At 46.1% G+C, this 23,169-nt stretch overlaps 2 protein-coding genes across 4 annotated transcripts in view; both read left to right on the forward strand.

The window, feature by feature from the left end:
• Nucleotides 1–464: 464 nt before the first annotated feature.
• On the forward strand, nt 465–4,002 carry LOC134101052 (protein unc-119 homolog B-like). 2 transcript variants are annotated; one of them, XM_062554613.1, is made up of 6 exons: nt 465–999; nt 1,410–1,523; nt 1,809–1,908; nt 2,230–2,402; nt 3,070–3,183; nt 3,435–4,002. In XM_062554613.1, the coding sequence occupies exons 1-5, from the start codon at nt 783–785 to the stop codon at nt 3,180–3,182; spliced, it is 717 nt and encodes a 238-aa protein (XP_062410597.1). In that variant the 5' UTR covers nt 465–782; the 3' UTR covers nt 3,183; nt 3,435–4,002. The 2 variants fall into 2 exon arrangements, with proteins under 2 accessions (XP_062410597.1, XP_062410598.1); XM_062554614.1 differs by lacking the exon at nt 3,435–4,002 and having other exon boundaries at nt 3,070–3,207.
• A 9,288-nt stretch (nt 4,003–13,290) lies between these two features.
• Nucleotides 13,291–23,169, forward strand: part of LOC134100636 (RNA-binding protein Musashi homolog 1) — a 21,169-nt gene continuing 11,290 nt past the window's right edge. For both annotated transcript variants that reach the window (XM_062553967.1, XM_062553968.1), the window contains exons 1-6: nt 13,291–13,404; nt 13,852–13,892; nt 14,722–14,803; nt 14,962–15,046; nt 22,318–22,359; nt 22,922–23,014. In XM_062553967.1, the coding sequence (XP_062409951.1) occupies nt 13,346–13,404; nt 13,852–13,892; nt 14,722–14,803; nt 14,962–15,046; nt 22,318–22,359; nt 22,922–23,014 (402 nt within the window). In that variant the 5' untranslated portion in view covers nt 13,291–13,345. The remainder of the gene's footprint in view (nt 13,405–13,851; nt 13,893–14,721; nt 14,804–14,961; nt 15,047–22,317; nt 22,360–22,921; nt 23,015–23,169) is intronic.

Consider the following 23,169-nt stretch of genomic DNA (forward strand, 5'->3'; position numbering starts at 1 on the left):
AAACACTAGTCATTATGAAATCAAAAGTCATTCTTTCTTGGAAAACTTTGGCGTTGTTGTTATTATGCCACGCTCTATTGTTTTCTAAACAGTAGAAATGAAGATTTTAAACAGGGTGTAGTTGAAGAGGTTTTCAAAGGGTGAGTCAGCAAGGAAGGTTGACACAGTGTGAATGGAATTTTAGCTCATTGTTTTCTACAATGTTACCACGACTGGATGTTTGATTTTGTGGCACCTCCAGTGCACTTTCTCATCAACAATAGTAGCCTACCCGTCCATCAACGTAACCGGTAATTTGTCACAGATCAGGCGCAAGTTATTTTTGCTTTTGTCAGTGCCATTTATGACTTGTTCTTCGATTTGCCGTTCAATAGTCTGGTGTTAGGTGTCTTCTTGGCTATTAACAAGTAGCCTAGCCTATTACAAGCTACTTTTAAACATTTTTTTTTAAAGGTAGGCCATTACGAAATAGTTGGGCAGAGCTGACATGGCAGCATTCTCATGAAATTTGATCAATGGCTTGGGGATAGGCTACAGTTCTTTAACAAATCCTCTGTCGCGTACGCGTCACCACGCACCAAATCAAATGCGTCTCCTTTTAAATGCAGAGCCACCCATCCCATCCGATTTAGTTATCCTTTCTCTAGCTCTGGTAGTCATGGCAACTGTGCAGCATGTGTTCATGAAAACAAGTGGCCAGTCATTCTTCAAAATGCGGAGTCTAACTACACAGTGAACTGGGACGCCATCTTACATTGATCAAACGTCAACCGCTGGTTATCATGAGCGGAATTAAGCCACCAACCGATGCGTCCGTTGCAGAAACAGGTCAAAATACAGTAACTTCTTGGGAGCTCAAGCCGACTGGAGGGGTGCTGAAGAGACTACGGTCCAGGCGCAGCCAGGTGGATATTAGGCCGGTCACTGAAGATGAGCTCCGCGAGCAGGGTCGGAATATCACCTCTGAGGACGTGCTTGGTCTTCGCGCGGCTACACGAGGTATGTATAGCAGTTTTTGCGACGTCAACTAGTTTGGTAATAACGTTGAAAAGACGTGTTATCTGGAGTATTATGGAAATGTTACTTATTGTTTAATCGCGAAAGGGGTAGGGAGGAATATGGGGCCGAACAATTAATCATCAGCACGCGACACCTGTTGAGTGTAGACAGCCAACTGTTAAATGTCACTTGGCTGAACTGGATGGTCAATGTAAAGAGATCACCTTAAATGCAAAGTTGTTTATAATGCATGTTCTAAGCCCATTACGAAAGGATAAAATAATTAGGCTACTTGCTTAAGGTAGACTATGTTCACTGTGAACAGGTGATGAACACCAAAATTCATCATTAGGCTAACTGCAAAGGTATCTTTAAAGGCCTACTAATCACTGTGTGAATCATCTCTACAGATTATCTGTGTAAAACAGAGGACAACATCTACAACATAGATTTCACCCGCTTCAAGATAAGGGACTTGGACACAGGCACTGTGCTGTTTGAGATTGCTAAACCACCCCATACTGGTAAAACACAGCATTGTGTTATAACGCATTTTTGTACACTGTCAAACATCTTTTTTTCTAGTTTGTTTCCAGTTTCTATCTTACTGTAGGTTACATATTAAGATACTCACTAACATGTCCAGAATGCGAAACAGCGATTTTGGTGTTTGTGCACATATGTGATATTGAAGTGTGTGTTTGGGTGTGATACAGTGTAAGGCCCGTTTGAGGTGAATGGAAGAGTGAGGTATTTGACGTGGTGTGTGTGTTTGTGTGTGTGTGTGTGTGTGTGTGTGTGTGTGTCAGTGGAGGATGAGGAAAACAGGGAGGCAGATTCCAGCACTGGGCGGTTTGTACGGTACCAGTTCACCACCGCCTTCCTAAAGTTGAAAACAGTGGGAGCCACGTGAGTAAAACAGCACATTTGGGCACACACACACACACACACACACACACACACACACACACACACACACACACACACACACAACACAAACACAAACACACACACACACACACGTGTAGTAAGCACACCAACTCACCTCACACAAGCACACACAAATGCACACACAAATACACACGCACGCACACACATTCATATTGCCATTTGCCCCCCCCCCCCCCCCCCCCTTATGGCTCACCTTTTTCTATCAATTTTCCCTCTGAGCTGCATAACTCACTGTACTACTTGCACCCTCACTATCACCCCCCCCCCTCCCCCATGCAGAGTGGAGTTCACAGTGGGCCCGCGTCCCCTAAACAGCTTCCGCATGATCGAGAGGCACTACTTCAAGGAGCACCTCCTCAAGAGCTTCGACTTTGACTTCGGCTTCTGCATCCCCAACAGCCGCAACACGTGCGAGCACATCTACGAGTTCCCGCAGCTGTCGGACAGCATGAGTGAGTCACTTCCTTCTTACCCGGCCGTCCCGGATGACAACGTCCTCCATCGTCTTCGCCTGCCAGGGCCTCGAACATAGGCGTGACTGTTTCTCCTCACTGTGGATATGGGTTGTGGGAGAGGGAGGGAGAGAGAGAGAGAGAGAGAGAGAGAGAGAGAGAGAGAGAGAGAGAGAGCGAGAGAGAGATAAAGGGAGTGTGGAAAACACAAGAGCACCACAATGATGAAAGCATGATCTAAATCAGTGAAACTTTAAATAGCAAAGTCATCAATGCAGATGTTGTAGATGACAATGAAAAATAGAACAGGAGCCTTCATCATATTAGAGCTGGTAATTTGTATTTATGGTTCCACTGGGAACAGACTGATGCAATTAGCTATTCACTAGATGAAATATAATAGTGCCTGATGGACTCTAGTGACTAGCGCCAGAAAGTTAGCAATCCGTCTTGTATACGAGCAGACAGACGGAGTGGTACTTTTTGGCAAATATTTATTAGCAACGCTGTCAGCAGTGTAGAATTTGTAAACTGTTTTATTCAGTTGTATGTTCCCATCCTTTCAAATGCCATATGAGGTGTTTAACTAACATCTAACATTGTGTGTGTGTGTTGGTGTGTGTGTGTGTGTGTGCGTGTGTGTGTGTGTGTTTGTATTCTTCCTCAGTTCGCCAGATGGTGGATCATCCATATGAGACACGTTCTGACAGCTTCTATTTCGTGGACAACAGACTGGTCATGCACAACAAGGCTGACTATGCTTACAATGGAGGCCAGTGAGGTGAGAGAGGGAGAGAGAGAGAGAGAGAGAAGGGAAGAGGGAGAGAGAGAAGGAAAGAGGGAGTGAGAGAAGGAAAGAGGGAGAGAGAGAAGGAAAGAGGGAGAGAGGGAGGCGAGGGCCTAGCGGCTGGCAGTTACTTTTACAGTGGAAATGAACTTTTCCCTCATTTCATCCCTTCAGGGCACAATACTCAATTTCCTCAGAGCAAAATGAATGTGAAAAAACCCTCCAAGTTATTGTTCCTCAGCCAGGTCCATGTGTGCGGTGGCATGTTATCTGCCTTGTGACTCCACACAGCTGAATTATCTATACAGCAAAGATGTTTTTGAAGGGATCACATGGGCCTCCATACTCTACACAGCGTGGCAGACAACTGAGTTGAGGGAGGAAAGCCTGTCCCTCTGCCATATTGTGATCGCTCCTTCTCCTCTTCTTCAATACTTAAATGTGAGTCATCTTCACATTTTTTTTAAAATAAATGTCACTTTAGTTACATGGTTTTTCCTAGCTGTCCAAAGCATGCATATGAAGTGTGTGTGTGTGTGTGCGTGTGCGTGCGCGCGTGCGCGTGCGTGTGCGTGTGTGTGTGTGTTTTCTGTGTGTGTGTGTAAGAGAGAGTGGTTAATCACTCTTTTCTATGAAAAGGACGCTGATAGCCAATGTGAGAAGGTGTAAGAGGCCTCTTCTCTGACGGTACATCTCCCTCACCTGCCATGGTTTGTTTTGTGAATGAGTTTGGATATTTCCGTGCCGTGACTGCAGGGCGGTATTTGATATTACTATTAGTGGTCCTGCAGCTCACTTGCACACACAGCCTCTTCAGCTGTCTGTCAGTGGCAGGTGTACTTGATGTTACACTCAGAGAGAGAGAGGGAGGGAGAGAGAGAGAGAGAGAGGGAGGGAGAGAGAGAGAGGGAGGGAGAGAGAGAGAGAGAGAGAGAGGGAGGGAGAGGGAGAGAGGGAGGGAGGGAGAGAGGGAGAGAGGTGTTGAGTGAGCAAACAACACAAACAAACACACACAGAGACACACACACACACACACACACACACACATCTCACACACACACACACACACACACACACACACACACACACATCTCACTGTCAAACTCACATGCCCGCCCACACACTTATACACCCCTTCGCAGATTCGGTAGTTTCACAGAGTGTGGCAGATGTCTGTGTCAAGAACGATCAATTATCTGAGCTGGCTCTCCATCGCTCCACCACTAATCTGAGTGTGTAACCCGACTCTGGCAGTGCAGGAAAGAAAATACTCCTACATTCCTGCCATGTTCAAAAGACATGACCAGTGAGCCTTTTGTTTTCAACTGATTTTGTGGTAGAAGGCCTGATTCACAATATGTTGTGTGTGTGTGTGTCTGTGTGTGTGTGTGTGTGTGTGTGTGTGTATTTGTGTGTGTGTGTGTGTGTGTGTGTGTGTGTGTGTGTGTGTGTGTGTGTGTGTGTGTGTGTGTGTCAGACATTGAGTATGATTTGATTGGGGTGCAATGTTTTGATTTTCTCCTGTGGTGTAGATTTCAGGCAATTGCAAAATGTTCAGTTTGTAAATAGCCTAAAATGTAAATTACAAATCTGAACAAGTAGTAAGAATGTGAACCCTGTGTATAATGTCTTTGTGTGAGTGAGGCAGGTGTGTACTGAAAGGATATTAATTACACAGACTGGAACTATCTCGTAGCATAGGACATTGAGAACTCGCTGTTTTTTTGTGGTCTCCCCTTGCTTTGTACAGTGACTTGCTGTGTGATTTGTACAAATGTTATTTTGTCACAAATAAAGTTTAATTTCAGTTAATATCAGTATCAGATAACTATTTCAACTAATATGTGTAATGAGGTGTATAATGAGTCTCATATGATCAGGTCTCTTTGTAAAAAACATTCAGCTTACAGTAGACAACACAATGAAGGTTTGGCCCAGCTAGAAACAAGTGAATGGATCTTTGCAGGATACGACTTTGTAAACAAATATCCAACAAAGGCAAGACTTCTATTCATGATTATGAAAGAGGTTGATCTACCTGTAATGGGAAGAGTTATTTTTAATAATTGCAGTTCTGTGCATGTCCAGCAGAGGGGGTGCTATGACAGAACAAGCAGCTCTCTCTCCGTCATCTGCCTACTGGAGGCAGTGATTCATCACAGACCAGTGTGAAACAAACTGATTATTAATTGAAGAAGGGAAGAGAGAGAGAGAGAGAGAAAGGGAAAAAATACCTTTCTGGTTAAAAATGAAACTGTTTGACTCATGAAACAGGATCACGGCGGCCAAACTTGGCTGTTCTGACCTGTGAAAACCCTCCCTTGGCCCATCGGTAAAGGTTACTGGCAGATTTATTACCACTCCCCTTGTTTCCCACTCTCCCGGTCCTCTGTTTTTTATCAGTTCCTCTCTTTACTCCTGTCTCTTGTTCCTTGTTAACCAATCTCATTCTCTTTCTCTTCCCTCTCTTTTCTCTCCCCCTGTCTCTCTCTCTGCACCTCTCCGCCCCTCCCTCACTCTATCTCTCTGTTTTCCTTCTTTCTCCCTCTTTCACCTGGTAACCAGACCTCAGGAGGGGGGTGTTGAGTTTCCACTTTCCCAGAGTAGGAGACAATCTGAGCCTCACAAAAGTGCACAAAAGCACCACGGCACCCTCCCTCCCTCCTTTCTCTGTCCCTCTTTTCACGTGCTGCCCTTCCCGCCCTCAGTCAACTCAATCTGTACTCTCTCATTCGCTCTGTGGCTCTCTCTCACTTTCTCTCTCCCCCTTTCTGATTCTCTCTCTCTCTCTCAATCTCTCTCTCTCTTTCCCTCTCGAGAGTAAACATTCAAGCTCATAGAGAAGACTTGAATGTAAAACAAGATTGAATTTTTTTTTTTACATTTTATAAAGCAGACAAACAGCTCGTCAGCTCCGTATACTGATTTAACATGCCTCCCTCGATATACACCAGATGACAATAACAAAGGCTTACGCAAAGGTTTCACACAATCTGAAACCATTGTCATGCCAGCGGTAGCTTACTATGACATTTCAATACTAATGAGTTAGTCATTCAAGTCTACAAACAAACCCTGGCTGCTGCTGTGGTCTTGCTCTGGCTGCTGTGCCATTCAAGCCCTCGTCAGAAACAGCATCACCCACACAAACACTGCGCTGGGTATTCCCGAGAGCCCATTGGTGGATGGAAAAGGGCAAATTGTTTCCCTGGTGACGCGGTAAGTGGAAGCTGAGATCTAGATGGGTGTAAGCGCACCTACCCAGCTGAGAATTGCAACAGCCCGAGCAGGACAGAGATTCACACACTCCTCGAAACCAAGTGCCCTTTTAACCTTACTGTGTGTGTGTGTGTGTGTGTGTGTGTGTGGGTGGGTGTGTGCGTGTGCCTGTATTTGTGCTAACACTGTATGTGTGTGCGTATGTATTTACATATCCCTAGGTATGTTTTCGTATGTATGTGTGTGTGTATGTTTTTCAGTGTGTGTGTGTGTGTGTGTGTGGGTGGGTGTTTTCTTCTCTTCAAAGTCATCAGGACCAGGAGCACGCTCACTTCAGCTCCTGCTGCTGCTCTCGAAAGGAGCTCGAGTGTGACGTGGCTTCTGTTTTTCACCTTGCTGCTGGTGTTGCTGCTGTTGTGTTGTGGAGCCAATCACGACACGCGGTGGCAGATGCATGCAGGCATCGAGGGAGTGTGTGTGTGTGGGGAGGGGAGGGGAGGAGGAGGGGGGGTTGGAGGCGGAGTTTATGCAGGCTGATCGATGACCGAGTGGAACAGAGAGTGCATCACATGGTCCCATCCTCGCCATCCCTTAATTTATGTCCCCTCCCATCAATCAATTAGCCCGGCTGTGGTGGGCCTGCGTGTCTGTGCTTGTGTTTGTTTGTGTAATTACGCTGGCATGTTTATCTGCCCACTGTCGATGGGCGCACATCTGTGCAGACGCACTCTCTCGCCTTCTCGCTTAACCCGCACTTGCTGTGGCAACGCGTCGCCATGCGGTCACCCCGGTGCCACACTACACAGTCTATGTACTGTTCTTGGGGGCATTACCTGCTTAGAAGGCGGGCTGAAGAAACAAGAGCACAAAAATACACGGGGACGTCGTGTGCTCTTGGCTGAACAGGGTTCTCCGGAAACCCCCAGCCCCCCCCTCGACCCCCCCAACCCCCAACCCCCCACCCTCGCCTCGGAGCAGGGTGACATCCCTATCCCCTCTCCTGTGTCTCCCAGAGTATCCCTGAGGGTTGGCATAGAGAGGACCAGGGCATGGGGCTGGGGTGGGGGGGGTGGCGGCGCTGGGGGATATAAATAGATGTCAGGAATGGCGTTGATAGGCTGGGTGAACAGAAGATGGGATGGGGAGGGGGTGCTGGGAGTGGAAAAAGGATTAAAAGAGATACACGGGAGGGTTTTGGGCCTTGACTTGCGGCTGGGTGGAACTTTGAGTAAAGTGTTTTTTGATCGGTGGACGGGGGGGTGAGGTATGGATGACTGCTGTGAAGGCGCTCTTTGAGACATAGACGAGGAAGATGGTCTATGACCTCATTTCAAAGTTGAAGCACGGAAATAAATTCTTGAATGTAGCGTATATAAAGCAGCAGATTGGGAAATAAGAAAAAAGTGATCATATCAGATGTTTTTGTGGATCTATCAAGTGTTGATATTTTTGCGTTTCATTTGCATTTAACACACAGGACAGGAGTGACAAACAAATTCTCAGAGGTGACTGTGTGCTGACATAACACGGGTGTGACTGCCAGAAATGGTATAATTATTACAGTGGAAACTATGGAAGACATTGAAAGCTCTTTGTAGCTCCGTGCTTGTCACCAAATAGGTATGTGTGCATATGTTGATAATGTGTGTATGTGTCAGTGTGTCCTTGTGTGTGCAAATCCTTGTCTCAGTTTCAAATTTTGACAAATTAATGTTCCAGAGGAGCTTCCCTGTTTCGAAACCAATGACGAATGCAAGGGCTGCTGCTCATGTTGCAGACCTAATGCCTCTGTTCAGTCGCCGCCAAAGCTACTGGCAGGTGCACTTTAACATTTATAAAACCTCTCTGTCTCTCTCTCTCTCTCTCTCTCTCTCTCTCTCTCTCTCTCTCTCTTTCTTTCTCTCTCTGTTGCTTTCTTTCTCTCACCTCTTGTTTTTTCTCTCTCTCTTCCTTTCACTCTCTCTCAGTTTCTTTTTCTCTCTTTCATCATTCCTTTGTCCCTTCCCTCTGCCCCACCTTCCCCTGAGGATGGCAGGATTGTGTGAGCGAGGACAGAGAAGAGAGAGGGAGAGAAGAGGAGGAGGAGGAGAAGAGGAGGAGGAGGAGGAGGAGCTGTGTGTTCTGGCACAGGTGTGCTCGTTAGTCACTCACTCCCATAGTGCACTGCACTTCCTCTTCCTGACACCTGCCAGGTGAGGAAACAGTCCGGACGACCAAAGGCCTGCCTCTGCCAAATCCACTAATAATCACTCTGGGTATTATAGGACTCTGTGGAGCCTGGGCATGCATTCTGTCTCTCTTTCTTTCTCATTGATTCTCTCTTTCTCATTCTCTCTCTCTCCTTCCTACTCTCTATATCGCTCACTCATTTCCACACACACATGCACTAACCCATACATCTTGGGGTGCAGCACAATGTGTTCCCTAAACGAAAGACTGATAATGGTAGTGTCAGAGTGGGAGAGAAAGAGAGAGAGAGGGAGAGAAAGAGAGAGAGAGAGAGAGAGAGAGAGAATCCTGCAGCCTTACCCTCTGCCTCATTCATCTTTGCACGTCTCTAACAATGAGTGATAGAGGGGAGAAATCCAAACAAAGGGGCCAAAAGTTGGAGGTCCTCCTTCACTGCCCCCTCCAGCACTGGCTCTCTGAGCAGGTCCCAGGGCCTCGGGGTCAGAGGTCAGATCGCAACAATAGCCCCTCCACTCCAGGGTCAGTTGTGGTCAAGCCAACAAAGGAGGAGAGGAGCTGGGTAGGCCACACTGAAAAAGGTGGTGTTTGGGTGATGAGGGGGAGTGAACGAGAGAAAAAAGAGGAGAAGAAGAAGAAAGGAAGACAGAGGCGGGGGAAGCACAACTGGTTATTTGTGGATTGGATGCCAGCAGCATCTAAGAGGAGAGACCGGGAGACACTTTCGTCTCGCTTAACTTTGAAGTGGCCTTCAGAGGATGTCCTCACATCAATGAGATAATGATAAATCTGGTTTTAATTTCTGCACAATGAATAATAAACGTAGTACTGTATATTACATATTTTTACACATTATAATAAAAAGAACCCTCTGAACATGTAATAATAACAGGGTTATTGAGAGAATCACTTTGTGATTTATTTATAATACTGTAACAACTAACATGTGACAATAATGAGAATTTAACATGTATGTATAATGAGGAATGACAGTATAGTAATTGTCTTTTTCATACATCATAGCAGCCCCATCTTATCCTTGCAGCCGTTGTTCATCTTTCAGTTCTTTCATGCCTCTGACAGCTTGAAAAGACAGCTTTTGCATTGGCAGAGAGCACTGAATGGACGAACAAGAGTTGCATATGACAAGAGATTTCACAGAACACCCCCCCCCCCCTCAGTTGGTCTTTTTCTGTATTCTCACCCAATTCTTTTTCTCCTTATGAGTTCTGTGTCGTTTTCCGTAACAGATCTTTACCACACTCGCTCTCCAATCAAACTACCTCTTTAAGACTGTAGGCCTATCTGTATCCTATTTAATATTTTTTTTTGTCAATCTGCAAACTAATTCCTTCCCCTCCCCCCTCTTGATTCTCTTTCTGTCTTTCTCTTTCACTCTCTCTACCTCGCTCACGCTCTCTCTCTCTCTTCATTCAAAGCCATTGATCATGCATGCAGAAATTTAGCACGCCCATATCCCAGTCAGAATAGGCGCTGTCCTACATACTGTCCCTCACCACCCCACCCCCTCCAACAGCACTCACACACACACACACACTGTATCCTGCACAACCAGCAGACGGACAGCGCATTTCACCAGACCCAGACACACACACACATGCACACACACACACACACACACACACACACACACACACACACGTGTTAGACACAGACTGCCAGTGCATTTAATTTTCTTTGACACCAGGACCAAGTAAGAGACGATTAGGATGTCTGGCTATAGAAAAGTTTTAATTGTTTCAGTACTTTTGTGTGTGTGTGTGTGTGTTTTTTTTGGTGTTCTTTTGTCTCTATCCACTTTCTCCTTCTCGCTTTCTCTCTCCTTCTCCAGTTTTTACACACAATGCAGCTGTCAAAATGTTTTTCTCTTTTTCAGAGATCAAGGCTAACCAGAACGATTGCCACACACAGCCAATACATGTGTGTGTGTGTGTGTGTGTGTGTGTGTGTGTGTACACTCTGATATGTAATCCTTATTCTATAGTATCAAAGTATACAATTTAAAGGGAATAGTCAAGGCATTTAAAGATTCTATTTTTTTGGCTTTGATATGACTAGAAAGTTAAGAAAAACAGGATAGTCTTCATCATTGAGTGTACTGCATATGTTTTATTCAGCAAATAAAGATGACCAAGATTAACAACAGTTTTCTTGATTACTGTAATAGAGTGCGCTAGTATTTAATGAGTATGCCCCTGTCAGTGATAGTTATGTGATGTTTAGTATGGCAACCAAAACCTTGTGTTGATTGTGGGCTGTGGTTGACATAATAGATTATCTTTTCAGATGGGTATGAGTGTGAGTGAGTGTTACAGGAGCACCTCTGTCTGTATATCCTATGTGTGAACGAGAACCAGAATTGTGGTTGATGTGGAGACCAATGGTTCTATATGGTTCTAATGGTTCTGGGGAATAGAGACAGGTCAGGTGGGGCGCAATGAACAAGAGGATTTTTTTGTTGTTATTCTTTAATAACGTCTCTCTCTTTTTTTTGACAAGATCATAGATTCAAAACAAAAAAAAGCAACACACAAACATAGGAGTCATAAACAGACCGACATATGATTTAAAATAGCATCTGATCCAGCGGGCCAAGGCAGGTAATGCAACGCGGAACGATTTTTTAAACCGAGTTGATGGGGTCAGGTGGGGCTCGAAAAGTCCCCACTTCCAAAGAGAACCACTGATGTAGAAAGTCATTGTAGATACACTTATTACTGTAAGTTTGAGAATCGCATAGGGGGAGAGAGGAAAATTATTTGGGGGACCAAGTCATCTAGGGAACCAAAACCACTCTGAACTGAAACCCACATGTAATCCAAGACAGTTACAACTGTGTGTGTTAAGAGTATGTGACACATGTAGGAAGTTGCGTATTAAGCAGCAGGTGTGTTGGTACCTCTTAGCTATTGTTTAGTTTTCAAATACATAACCAACTTTGCAGTAAGTTCATGTACTGTACCTGTCTCTAAAGCAAACAATAACACTACATCAGAACTTATGTTAATTTCTATAATTCTTTGAACAGATCAATTAATGGTAATTATTTGTAGGTTTTGTTCTGTTTTGCCTGCCAGGTCATGATTCACCATACCACAGTTCACAGAACAGTTCCTTGAAACATGTTCCTGGAACATATTTCCTGGAGGTTCCTGCACAATGAAAGAGTGAAAACATAATAATTTCCTGAAATAGTTTCTGAGTTCCTGAAATACTTCCTGCTGTGGAAAACTTATTATGGGGACGCGCGTCTTCACCCAGCATGTTGGACACACGAGACTAACAAGCTAGTGTTTGTTTGTAGCCTACGTATGCATATATTTTTTATGTGTGTCAGAGAGAAAGGTGTGTGTGTGTGTTTGTGTGTGTGTGTGTGTGAGAGAGTGATTGTGTGAGAGAGTTAGATTGCTCAGGTGACTGCCTGGACTGGGTTCAGAAGTAGTGCTTATAGAAAGCTTGTAATCTGCTGTTTAGACGTTTAGGCTGTCACATGAGGATGTTGGAGGGACTACAGGGGGTTTGTTGGGGGTGGAGGGGTGGGTGTAGAGCCATGCAGGCCCTGGCTCATTAGAAACTGACATTAAACATACACTCATACACACACACACACACTAACTAACTAATAACTATTAAAATAGGCAGGTTTAAAGTACCGTCCTTCATCACATTGTTGACCAATAGTATTTGCAGTGGTGTTGACATGACAAGACATGACAAGACATGAAATGTACTATTAGAGAATTACTGAGATTGATAATTCCAGCTGTGGTCCCTACCAATTCAGAGGAGCTTTTAAATAGCCTAATGAGTTAGCCTTACCATAATATAATAACACAATGTCCACCTTATGAAAGCATCAGGCCTACATGCACTTTGTAATTTTTCAACAGAGATTTGCATATTTAATTGGGGTAGCCTTATATAGCAGTCTTAAAGATTCCTCATTTTGTGATAATAATTAGGCTAGGCCAATCGTCTTCATTAAAAAAAAAAATCAAAAACGAAACAAGTTACCAACTCACCATTCACGCAATACAACAACTAATAGCATCCAGTCAAACTCAGCGTCACTTTGCAACATGAGCTACTGGAACGGAAACCTCGCTATGCCTACTGACGGCAGTAGCCTACAGTCAAAGACATCCTCTGACTAATCGCACCGACTCTGAGTGAACAGCTGAGATTACATCCGAGGTGTCGACTACAGTTCTATCTTTAAATCATAAGTGGAGCTGTGCATTAAGCGGCATTCCAGTGATGCTGATCCCTATCCTCCTAACCAATGTCACAGTAAAGGTCTTTGATTGACCTTGGTCAGCATCTCACAGAAAGTGGTTGTCCCCGGGGATGATGACGATGCCCTTCACACATTGAGAGGAAAATCGGTGGGTTGTTTGTCGTCTCTTCCTGTCTCTTACAAACCCTTGGAGGCTGAGGTTGACTGCGTGAGGCAGCCTCTACGCAGGACTCGAGCGCTGGCGCTACTGTACGGTTACATGAAAGAGGCGGGGAGGGGTCGGAGAGAGAGAGGGGAGGAGGGAGATTCGCGGGGAGTACGGCAAAAAGAGGGGCAGAGGCGGAGTCTCTGCTCTTGAGTGTGTGTGTAAACCACGCTCGTCCCTCCTCCTCTAGACAGGCCGCCCCCCTCCCCCACCCCCCTCGGCCACCCGCCCCTGAGTCTGCAACTCCCCGCTCCCTCGCACCTCACAGTCGGGAACAGAGGTACGGAATGGACACGGAAGGGAGCCAAAGCAGCCTGTCCTCTGCGGACTCCCCGCACGACCCTTGGTAAATCTCCCTATTCGCTTTACCTGCTTCGGGGCTCGGCCTGATGTCTCCGAAAGATCACCCCGGAGTTAGTGGGGAGACCACCGGAGCGCGGAGACAAAAGACAAACGTGCTCGTTCTGTTGTGTGCTTTCAGTGTGGTGCACTGGACCGTGTTCCACTGCCGCTCACCCATTCAGGACCTCTAGTCTTTTTGTTGTTTCTCATTTGGAAAGGCGATGGTCGCAGTTTATTTTAACTTTTCTATTTTCTGAGGATATGCAGGCCTACATGTCGGTAATATCGACTGGACCTAAACCAATAATCTTGTCCTAACATGGCCGAATATGTCTACTTTATTCATCTGGATGTTTGTGTAGTGAATGTTTTATTTTGTTTACCCCTCGTTGTTTAGATGGAGTCTTGATATGTGTTTTCACGTGCCGTACTTTTGCTCTGTTCTTTCCAGCAAAATGTTCATCGGGGGTCTCAGTTGGCAGACAACACAAGGTGAGATGTCCTGCTTGATACTTCATTAAGTCCCTTCATACAAATAGCCCGCAATGTCGAGTGCTATCATCCCTGGCTGCTCAGTAATCTGACGTCCACTTTCGCTCGGCGTTTGAAAATGCTTTGTCGTGTTCCTGTGGGAATGTGAAAAGCCCTCAAAGTTCGTAAAAAGAAAGTAAATAGTTGGTTCTGTACTGGCGAAATCAAAGCATTCATTCAACAAGGATCAGCGTGCGGATTTACGTGAGGGGCTAGAGCGCTGTGACTGGGGGCTGTGGGGATTAACAGCAAATACATTCAACATTCCTTATTTAGTTAAATGTTAAATTGTTTGCTACATTTCAAATGAGCCTGAACGTTCAGCAACTAAAGTTGAAACCCATACCTATGTTTATGTAAAGCAAAAGAGCTTATGGCGGTCCGTCCGTGTTGGTCCTTTATATGCTTACGACAGGGTATTGTTGTTGGCTGCTCTGAATCTTATGGTAAACCACATGCTCTGATACAGTACACTGTTCATTTTACATGTTGGGCTAAATATATGCGTAGCTTATACCTGGGAGGCCATATGTATTGCTGTGCTGAAGTAATAGGTTAAATTGCTTTAGAGCACGTTGCAGTTTCATGATCGAGGCTTATGGCTCATGTAGCCTACTGGATTCAGGTTGAATGGAATCTTTTAAAACATTTGAATGAGTGGCGTTGCGAGAAGCAAACACAATTGGTCTACTCTGGACGGCATCGCTCTCGTTCATAGTAGGAGCTGTCTCATGAAACAGATGAATCAACACTCTCGAGTCACATTTATGCTGTTTATCTTTTTCCACAGAGGGACTGAAGGAATACTTTTGTAAATTCGGAGAGGTGAAGGAGTGTATGGTGATGCGGGATCCGGTTACGAAGAGATCGAGGTGAGGGAGGCGTGCGCACATCGGTGCCCTATCACAGGAGCGCTCACAGCACACCGCTGCCATTTGTTTATTTATTTTTCTTAACTCGGTTTTACAGTCCCACAGAGAGTCCATACTCTGTTCTAATATTTTGCTGTACTTTTACTTCTTGCCTTTAGGGGATTTGGTTTTGTCACATATGTTGACCAAACCGGCGTGGATAAAGTTTTGGCGCAGAACAGACATGAACTGGACTCGAAAACAGTAAGTGGCTGTACTTTCTCTCTGACCTTTGTGAACGAAGCTTTGTCAATTTTATTATGACAGGGGAAATCAAATAGGCTTATTTCAGTCAGAGTGGAACTCTTCATAATCTCTACATAGCCTACGGCATGCAGATGGCCACTGGTCTTTGTCACTCTGTCGTGGGCAGAACTTTGTAGATTGTCAAAGACCCGAGTTTCGAAATCATGAGAAGTGTCAGGCGGAAATATCACGCGTAAATATTGCTTGACAGCTTTTCCATTTGTCAGGAGCGGTTATTTCCTCGGAAAGTATGAGGAGATTTGAGGGATCAACCACTGTGCCCCATTTTCTCTCGCGCCCCTTTGCTCCCCGCCCACCGAGAAGTGGTCAGGCGCGCGCAACATGAAAGCGTTCTTTCTTGCTGTTCATCGCTATGGTAACCTGGGGACCGAGACGGGACTGCTTCTCGCTTTAGAAAACTTTTGCACACAAAACTTTTAAAAACAAATCTAAAATGTGACAAGTAGCAGAAGGAAAACACTCTCACAGGATTTTCCCTCTCGGCAAACTGACCCTCTAGGCCTATAGCTTATCTAGAGAAAGGGATTCACACATTGAGAAAAAATATTCACCTTCATTTGGCATTTGCCACTGTGAATGATTTTCTCAGGTAGCCTACTGAAAACTTTCATCTCAGTTAAACCCCGCCCCCACATATACAGGAGGGGGTAGCATATTTTCGTAGATTTTCTCCCTGTAGGCCATAATTCTGAGCAAGCACCTCAGTGCCTCTGTGTGGTGTGGCCTTCTTGAACACTGTGTACCCTACAGACGGCAGTCCTGTCACTATAGCATCTGAATAACTGACAATATGTGGCCCAGAGCAAGAGTTTTGGCACCAATGATGGCAGGACTAATGGCTCTATTTGAATAACCATGAAGACTGTGTCAGAGATCACATGTGGGTCTGTGTGGAGCAGCCTATTCATGGTCCATTGTCAGTGATAAATGTGGGTGTGTCAGCACAGACAAAACAGACAGATCCTTGCCACAAGGAGAAGAGGGCTGTTCCCCACAATAGCCCAGAGGGGATAGGAAAAGGAGGAAGAAAGAACAGCGAGTGTTGTTTGTGTGTTTGTTTATTTTCTTTGGAAGCACAAGAGAGGGCCGCCTTTCCCCGGTGTCCACGTCATTTTAGTGGGCCAATGAAAAACTTTAATCTGCTGTAGTCTTTGAAGGGAAGTCAGATGTGTGGCCTTAGAGTGTTTCTTTAAGTCTCAGCAATGGCACCTAATGCGGCACACGGTAGATGGAGGCGAGCGTCTCTTTCCAGATCAGTTGCTGTTGGAGAATCGGCACGGCAACCGTCAGTCACAGGGGGCACCTTTGTGATTTTGTTGCCATGTGCATCCAGTGTCTCCATAACAACTTCCTCAGTCATCCAGAATGCAAAGAGCACAGAGCACCCAGCAGTCTTCAAACAGGCAAAGCTCTGTGCGTTTGTAAAAGGTGACTGTGGGCCGTGGTTATTTTACTGGTTGTGACCGCACCGCGATAGGCACCCCAGGTACACGCCATGGCAAACAGTGATTATTTCATTCGCCATGGAAGCCATCTTTGAGAAGCAGCTATAATGAGTGTTTGTACTCTAGTTAGAGTAAGTGCAGTGGCATGCCTTTTCCAGCCATGACTATAAAAGTAAACATGTATTGTACTGCTGGTGAGGTGTGTTGTTCGGAGTGTGGTTTAAAGAAAAGATCTTAGCAAGTGCTTCAAGCTACCTTTGTGCTCACGAGTGCCTCAGCTTTTGGTGTCGTGCAGTAACCAGTCGCTGCTGCGATACGTGTGATATGGACGTGCTGACTCGCCATCATAGCAGCTGCATTATGGTGCTGAGTAGGGATGTTTAGTCTGTGTGCATTTCTCTGCCATAGATATTAGTCCCCTTTCAGCATGTCTGTGCCCTTTCCAGAACCATCCCCGTTTGATACTGTAGAAGGCCTTTGAATTAGGAAAGCCTTTGAATGATGTCTAAGTGTCTCAGCATGTGTGTGTGTGTGTGTGTGTGTGTATGAGTGTGTGGCTGAGGTGCGAAGGCTAGTCATTGTCTTAATGGTTGCTTGTTGTATTTGAATGGGCATTTGCACGCATGTTTGAGAATGAAGCACCTCTGTTGTGTTAATGGCTGATAGTGTGGGGTGTTGGGGGACGCTAGTGTAGAATTCGTGTGTGTGGCGGGGGGTGGTTATGGGTCACCCCGGGTTATGTTGTGATTGGTTGGGCTAAGGATAAAAGTTGGAAGCCATTTTGATAGATAAGATTGTTTTGTCAAGGTTCCCTGCTGTGCCACGGGTCCGTTTGGCATGCTGTAGTGAAAAACTATTTAACGTTCAAGACGAAATGCCCATCTCATACCATCCATCTGGGCGATTGCTCTTTGCCAGTGATAAATTCATTTTTTTATAGTGATATTTGGCAAGGCATACAGACCCTCTTTCTCTCTCTGCCATTGGTTCCATGCCACCCCTCCCAATATCTTGCTCTGTCTTACCCTTTCACCCCCTCTCCCTCCCTACCCCCCCCCCCTCTCTCTCTCTCCTCTCCATCGCTTGCTTCAGTCAGGAATGGCCATTGTTTGACCTGCGTGAGATGGGATGAGAAGAAGAGTGAGATTCCTCTTTGGAAACAGAAAGAATGTGCCATGCTGGGTCTGTTTTTTTAACGCTCTCTCTCAACCCATGGTGAGAGTGAGAGACAGAGAGTGAGAAAGGAAAAAAATGAAAGAGAGGGACAGAGAGAAAGAGAAGGGGGGCATGAGAGAGAGAGCTAGAGAGAGCGAGAGAGAGGGAGGCTCAACGTTGGGAAAAGGGGACATTTTGTGGAATCCCACATTAGAAAAAAAACACAAAAAAATCTATTGACGAACAAACAAGGCAGCCGCCGGGTCCTATTTCCTTGCCGTTTGCTTATAACACAAATAAGTGGGCAGAGGCTCGGTGAGTGCGGTCTTCCCCGAGCTCTCGCAGACACAAGTGGCGAGTCTGTGCGGGCAGCTTGTTGTGAATGGAGGGCTTCTCCGGGGGTTGCAGCGCTGTTTGTGTGTTTTGGAGAGCCAGAGAGGGAACTGAGAGAGGGCTATGAGTGCCCCGACTGCCCGTGGATGTAATGAAATGTGAAAGGGGCCGGGATCATGTGATGACCGACTTGGGGCCCCCTCACGCAGAAGGCCGGACATTACAGGACAGCTGTGAGAAGTGTGTGTGTGTGTGTGTCTTGGAGAAAGGGCGGCAGTAGGTTTTGGGCCCATGTGGGGGGGGGGGAGAGAGGACAGGACACATGCTTAAATATGGCTACTCTTAAACGACGATCTCTGTGCAGTACACAACTTGCAGAATTGCTTGTGAGTTTAGTGCTTGCTTACTTCCTGCTGCTGTTATGCTTATCTGAAACAACATGCAGCCTGCCCTGTAGCACCAGTAGAGCAGTCGTTCTCCCTTGTAGACCCACCATCTTCAAAATGGGTGACTTTGTCGGCCTACTCAACCTCTGCCTCCTCAGGCTAGGACTGGTCAAGTATCACCCACACAGTCCTTTCAACATCCGCTTACAAAATCAGATAAGAAGCACGATGCTCTGAAATCGTGGGCATACAAAAAAAAACCCCTCAAGTCTTTGTACTGTGCCTTGAAAATGACATTATTGCTACGGGTCAAGAAGAGACTTTTTGTATTAGGAAAAAAAAAATGTAGCACCTTGCGCAAATTGGTGTACTTGACAGCGATGCACCTGGTGTGGGCCAGGAGGCCTTGATATGTGCTGAATATGTTGGTGGAGGAGACATATTGTGCAAGGTTACTGCTGCATTGCTTGGTTAATAGTCAGCTCTCTGATTCCATCGAGATTAGTTCCCGTGTGCTGACGACAGGAGAAGATGGGGGCAGGGAGAGATGAAGAGAGAGAGAGAGAGAGAGAGAGGGAGAGAGAGAGAGGGAAAGCTAGAGATCCCTCAGCCTTGTAATTAGTAGGGATCTCAAATGCTAGTAATCGGATTTTCGAAAACAAACTGGATTGTACTTCCGAGGTATAGCTGGCGCTAAAGCCTCTCCCTGGATCGTGTGCTTGTGCTCGCGGGAGCACGTACCTGTCCTCTTCTTGACCACAGACAGCCACACAGTCACACACACACACACACACACACACACACACACACACACACACACAAACACCTTTGTCCTTTGCTGGTATGGGGGTGGGGTGTTGTCCCTCATTAGTGAGCATCGTTAACTAATTGCTTTGCAGTTGCTCATCCAAGCAGATTGACCTTGATGGCCGTCTCCCATGTTGGTTCGTCCACCACTGAGCACCCCGCTGTACTTCGCCTCAGCCATTCTCTCTTCCGAGCAGAACCCCCCCCCCCCCGCCCAGTGCCAACCCTCCTATAGTGTTTTACAGTAAACACTTTTGTCATTAATCCCATGGTGGACTAGCACTATGACTACCACATATACAGCACAGTCAATTTTTAACGAGTTGAGTCATCAGGCAGGGAATGAGACCTAACTCCATGGGCTTGGCGTTGCCTTGTGGTCAGCTTGCGCCTGTGTGAGTGTGTGTGTGTGTGTGTGTGTGTGTGTTTGGTTGGTTTGCCCCAATGTTACGCCTGTGTAATACAAGACCTCTGTGTGCCTACGTCTGTGTGTGTGTGTGCGGTGTGCGCTCTGTGTGTGTGTGTGTGTGTGTCCTCGTGTTTGCGTGCTTGAAAGCAAGAGAACGTGTGTGTGTGTGTGTGTGTGTGTGTGTGTGTCAGGCTGTGTGATTCGATCGGTTGATCAGCGGCTGGAGCGTGAGGAGAGGAGGGGGCAGCAAAGGGCATTGGGGGACGGACGAATGGGATGGGAGGGCCCCCAGCTCCTCTGCCCGTCTCCTGGCCCATCTGTTTGGGGCTCCTTTGTCCCCGTAATTAATGAAAGAGGAGGGGGCTGCCTGCTGGGCACTGCCTCGCCAAACACAATCAGAGCCGGCAGAGTTTCCATGAGGAGTTTTTGTTTTACTATGAATGGGAACTCGCTTTCCCTCTGCCTACTTTGCCTTCTCTCTCTCCCTCTCTTTCTTTCTCTCTCTCTCTCTCTCTCTCTCTCTCCCCTCATCTCGTTCTCTGTCTTTTTCTCTTGCTCGCTGATTTTCCCTCTTTTTTACTCAGGCTTAAACTTTCTCTGGGCTGTCTCTATTCTTAAATGCCTTTTTTTCTTTTTTTTTCTCCCCTGTACTCTATTGCTTTCTCTCTCCTATCTTCTTTTCAGCTGTAATCCTAAATGAGTTGGGATGGGCCATGTCTTCTACTGGAAGGGGCAAGGGCGGGGGGGGGGGGGGGGTTGGTTTCAAAACAACACAGCTTTTTAAAATGACATGCAAATAGAGAGGGCTTGGAGGGACAGTCTCTACTACATGCGTTTTCCTCAATAGAAAACACACTGGGCTTGTGTGGGGTGTTGTTTTTTTTACATCCTGCTCTGCGTTGCTGCTGCAACTGCAACCACTGATGACTCTCACTTGTCTTTGTTCTGTCTGTCTTTCTTGTGTATGTGTGTGTGTGTGTGTGTGTGTGTCTGTGTGTGTGTGTGTGTTTGTGTCTCCGTCTGTCTGTCTGTCTTGTCTGTCTGTCCAGGCGTGGCTAGCCGCGGAAGCGTTTGATGGCGCGAGGTGACTATCGTCAGCGTAGTCTAGAGATCTAAAAAACCCTAAAAATCATAGCACTAAAACCTTCTAGGCACCGCCCAAGACGCACTCTAGAGCCGCGTCTGTCTAGAGCACTGTCTGGACCTTGGCTCAGAAACGTAGCATGCATTGCACAGCCTTCTGTAGCAGTCCTAGCCATCAGCCGCTGTGCCCCCGAGGAAGTGGTACGGTACGGGATGAACTAGCGTGCCGTAGCTTTCCACTGTGCCTCTGCTCTGGCCGTTCACCAGTGTGTCACTACTGCATGGCATGGAGTAGCCTAGCTCTTGTTCTCTAGTCATGAGGCATTCACTTGTAGGCTTTTGAGCTCTCGTAACGGTAGTACACAGTTTTTTCATTCTCTTACGTTTGCCATGACTATACCGTAGCTGCCTGGTTTGTAAGTAGGAATTGTTTTTTGTTTTTAATTTGTGTTGTTTTGTTTATGTTTATGTTGATTATGCTTTCATATAATAAAGACTGTTGTATAGTCTTTGATGTCAGCTTTCTGGTGTTGGTACTTGTGCATCATTCTGACTAGGAAATATTGTCGTAGTGGTCCCCAATAGTGTACATTATTTACAATTAGTGTCATTATTTACTAACCTCAAAGAGAAACAGGCCTACAAAAGAAGGTGATAGCCTAAGGGAAAGTTGATTGGAAGTCTAGCCATGCATTATGGGATTTGTGAAAGTACCCCCCCCCCCCCCCCCTCCTTAGTAATATTCTATCACAAACCTATATTGAATGTCACAACCCAGCTTCCTGTTGCCTTGGGTTAGCATGCAGCGACGACAGTGGACCTTTGGCAGCCTTAGTTAAAGCTGTTGTCGTGGTCAGGACTGGACCTGTGGTGTATTGCAATATCCAGCTGGAAGTGACAGACACACACAAACAAGGACACACACCCTCCTGCTTCAGTCTTACACTCAGAGCCAGCACGGAGCCCATTCCTGGCTGTGCTCATTACCAGCTCAGAGATATCAGGGTGCACCAGGCTGCACATTTTAAACAGTCAATTCCTTTATTATTGTTTTCTGTATTTTTTGTTATTGTACGTAGATATTTTTGGGGGTTGTAGATATTGCTTCAATTTCTATTTATGCCGTGTATCTGGGACCTTGAATAAGAATGACTTGGCTCGTTTTGGAATCGTGGTTCTTTTCCCAGTCATATCCAGAACCTAGGGCAGGGTGTATTTTAAGCTGTTTTTGTTTTTTCGCTCTTATATCTCCCTAGACCCCTTCACCTATTTCGTTGTTAGTGTATTTGGGGTGTAAAGGATGAGCCTCTGTTGCCTAGCGACGTGTATTTTGAGTGGCAGGCAGGATGACTTGCAGCCTCAGCAGAATGCCTGATGTGGTCAGCTGGGGACAGGAGCGGCTCGGCAAGTGTTCAGCTAGCCTGAGCCGTCGCCCGGCGTTAATAACCTCTTTCTCAGGCCGATTTGCTGGTTAACCCTCTAGGTAGAGCTTTGGCTGCCGGTAGAAGGGTCACAGTGTGTGTGTTTTTGGCCATACCACATCGCTAACATTCTCCTTTTCCTGTCTTTTCTTGTCTCTCTCTTTGTCAGATCGACCCAAAGGTGGCTTTCCCACGTCGAGCTCAGCCCAAGGTGAGAGTCACTGGGACACACTCACCTTCACTCAAAAGGGACACGTCACACTTGTCACTGCTCATCAAGAGAGCAGGCACACGATCACCCCCTTCACCAAACACAAACACACACACACACACACACACACACACACACACACGCTCACTCACTCACTCACTCACTCAACTCACTCAAGACCCTGCATCAGTTTATCACATGACTTCTGAAGCTGAGCTTAAGGCCCCTGTGCTAAGCACTTACACACCAAATGAATTGCCATTTTACAGTATGTGGTGCCCTTGTTCTTGGTTGTACATAGATCATAGTCATAATCACATATACAGTCACATTCAAAAGTCACCACTCAAACACAGACACACAAACAAACATCTTGCTTCGGCAGACCCACATTTCAGAACTGCTGTCTAACCGCTACATCTAACTCCATTTGTCCCAATTTTCACGTGTATTATTCATCATGTTAGAAACAGTGCACATGCGAAATGAATGACCTCCGGCTGATTCCTTATCTGCCAAAGTTAATAGCCGTTCCTTCCTGTATTTGCGTGTTGCATTGCAGATGGTCACCAGGACAAAGAAGATATTTGTTGGCGGTCTCTCCGTGAACACCACCATCGAGGACGTGAAGCAGTATTTCGACCAGTTCGGAAAGGTAAGACTCCACTTCCAAGCAGAAGCAGCCTCTTCTGCCTCTCAGGGCCCACAGACTCTCCCTCTCTCTCCCTCTCTCTCCCTCTCTCTCCCTCTCTCTCCCTCTCTCTCTCACTCCTCTGGACTGATGTCATGGTGCGTCATAGGCCAGTGACT

The sequence above is a fragment of the Sardina pilchardus genome, chromosome 14 (assembly GCF_963854185.1).
Source record: "Sardina pilchardus chromosome 14, fSarPil1.1, whole genome shotgun sequence".
In the NCBI taxonomy this organism is placed as follows: Eukaryota; Metazoa; Chordata; class Actinopteri; order Clupeiformes; family Clupeidae; genus Sardina; species Sardina pilchardus.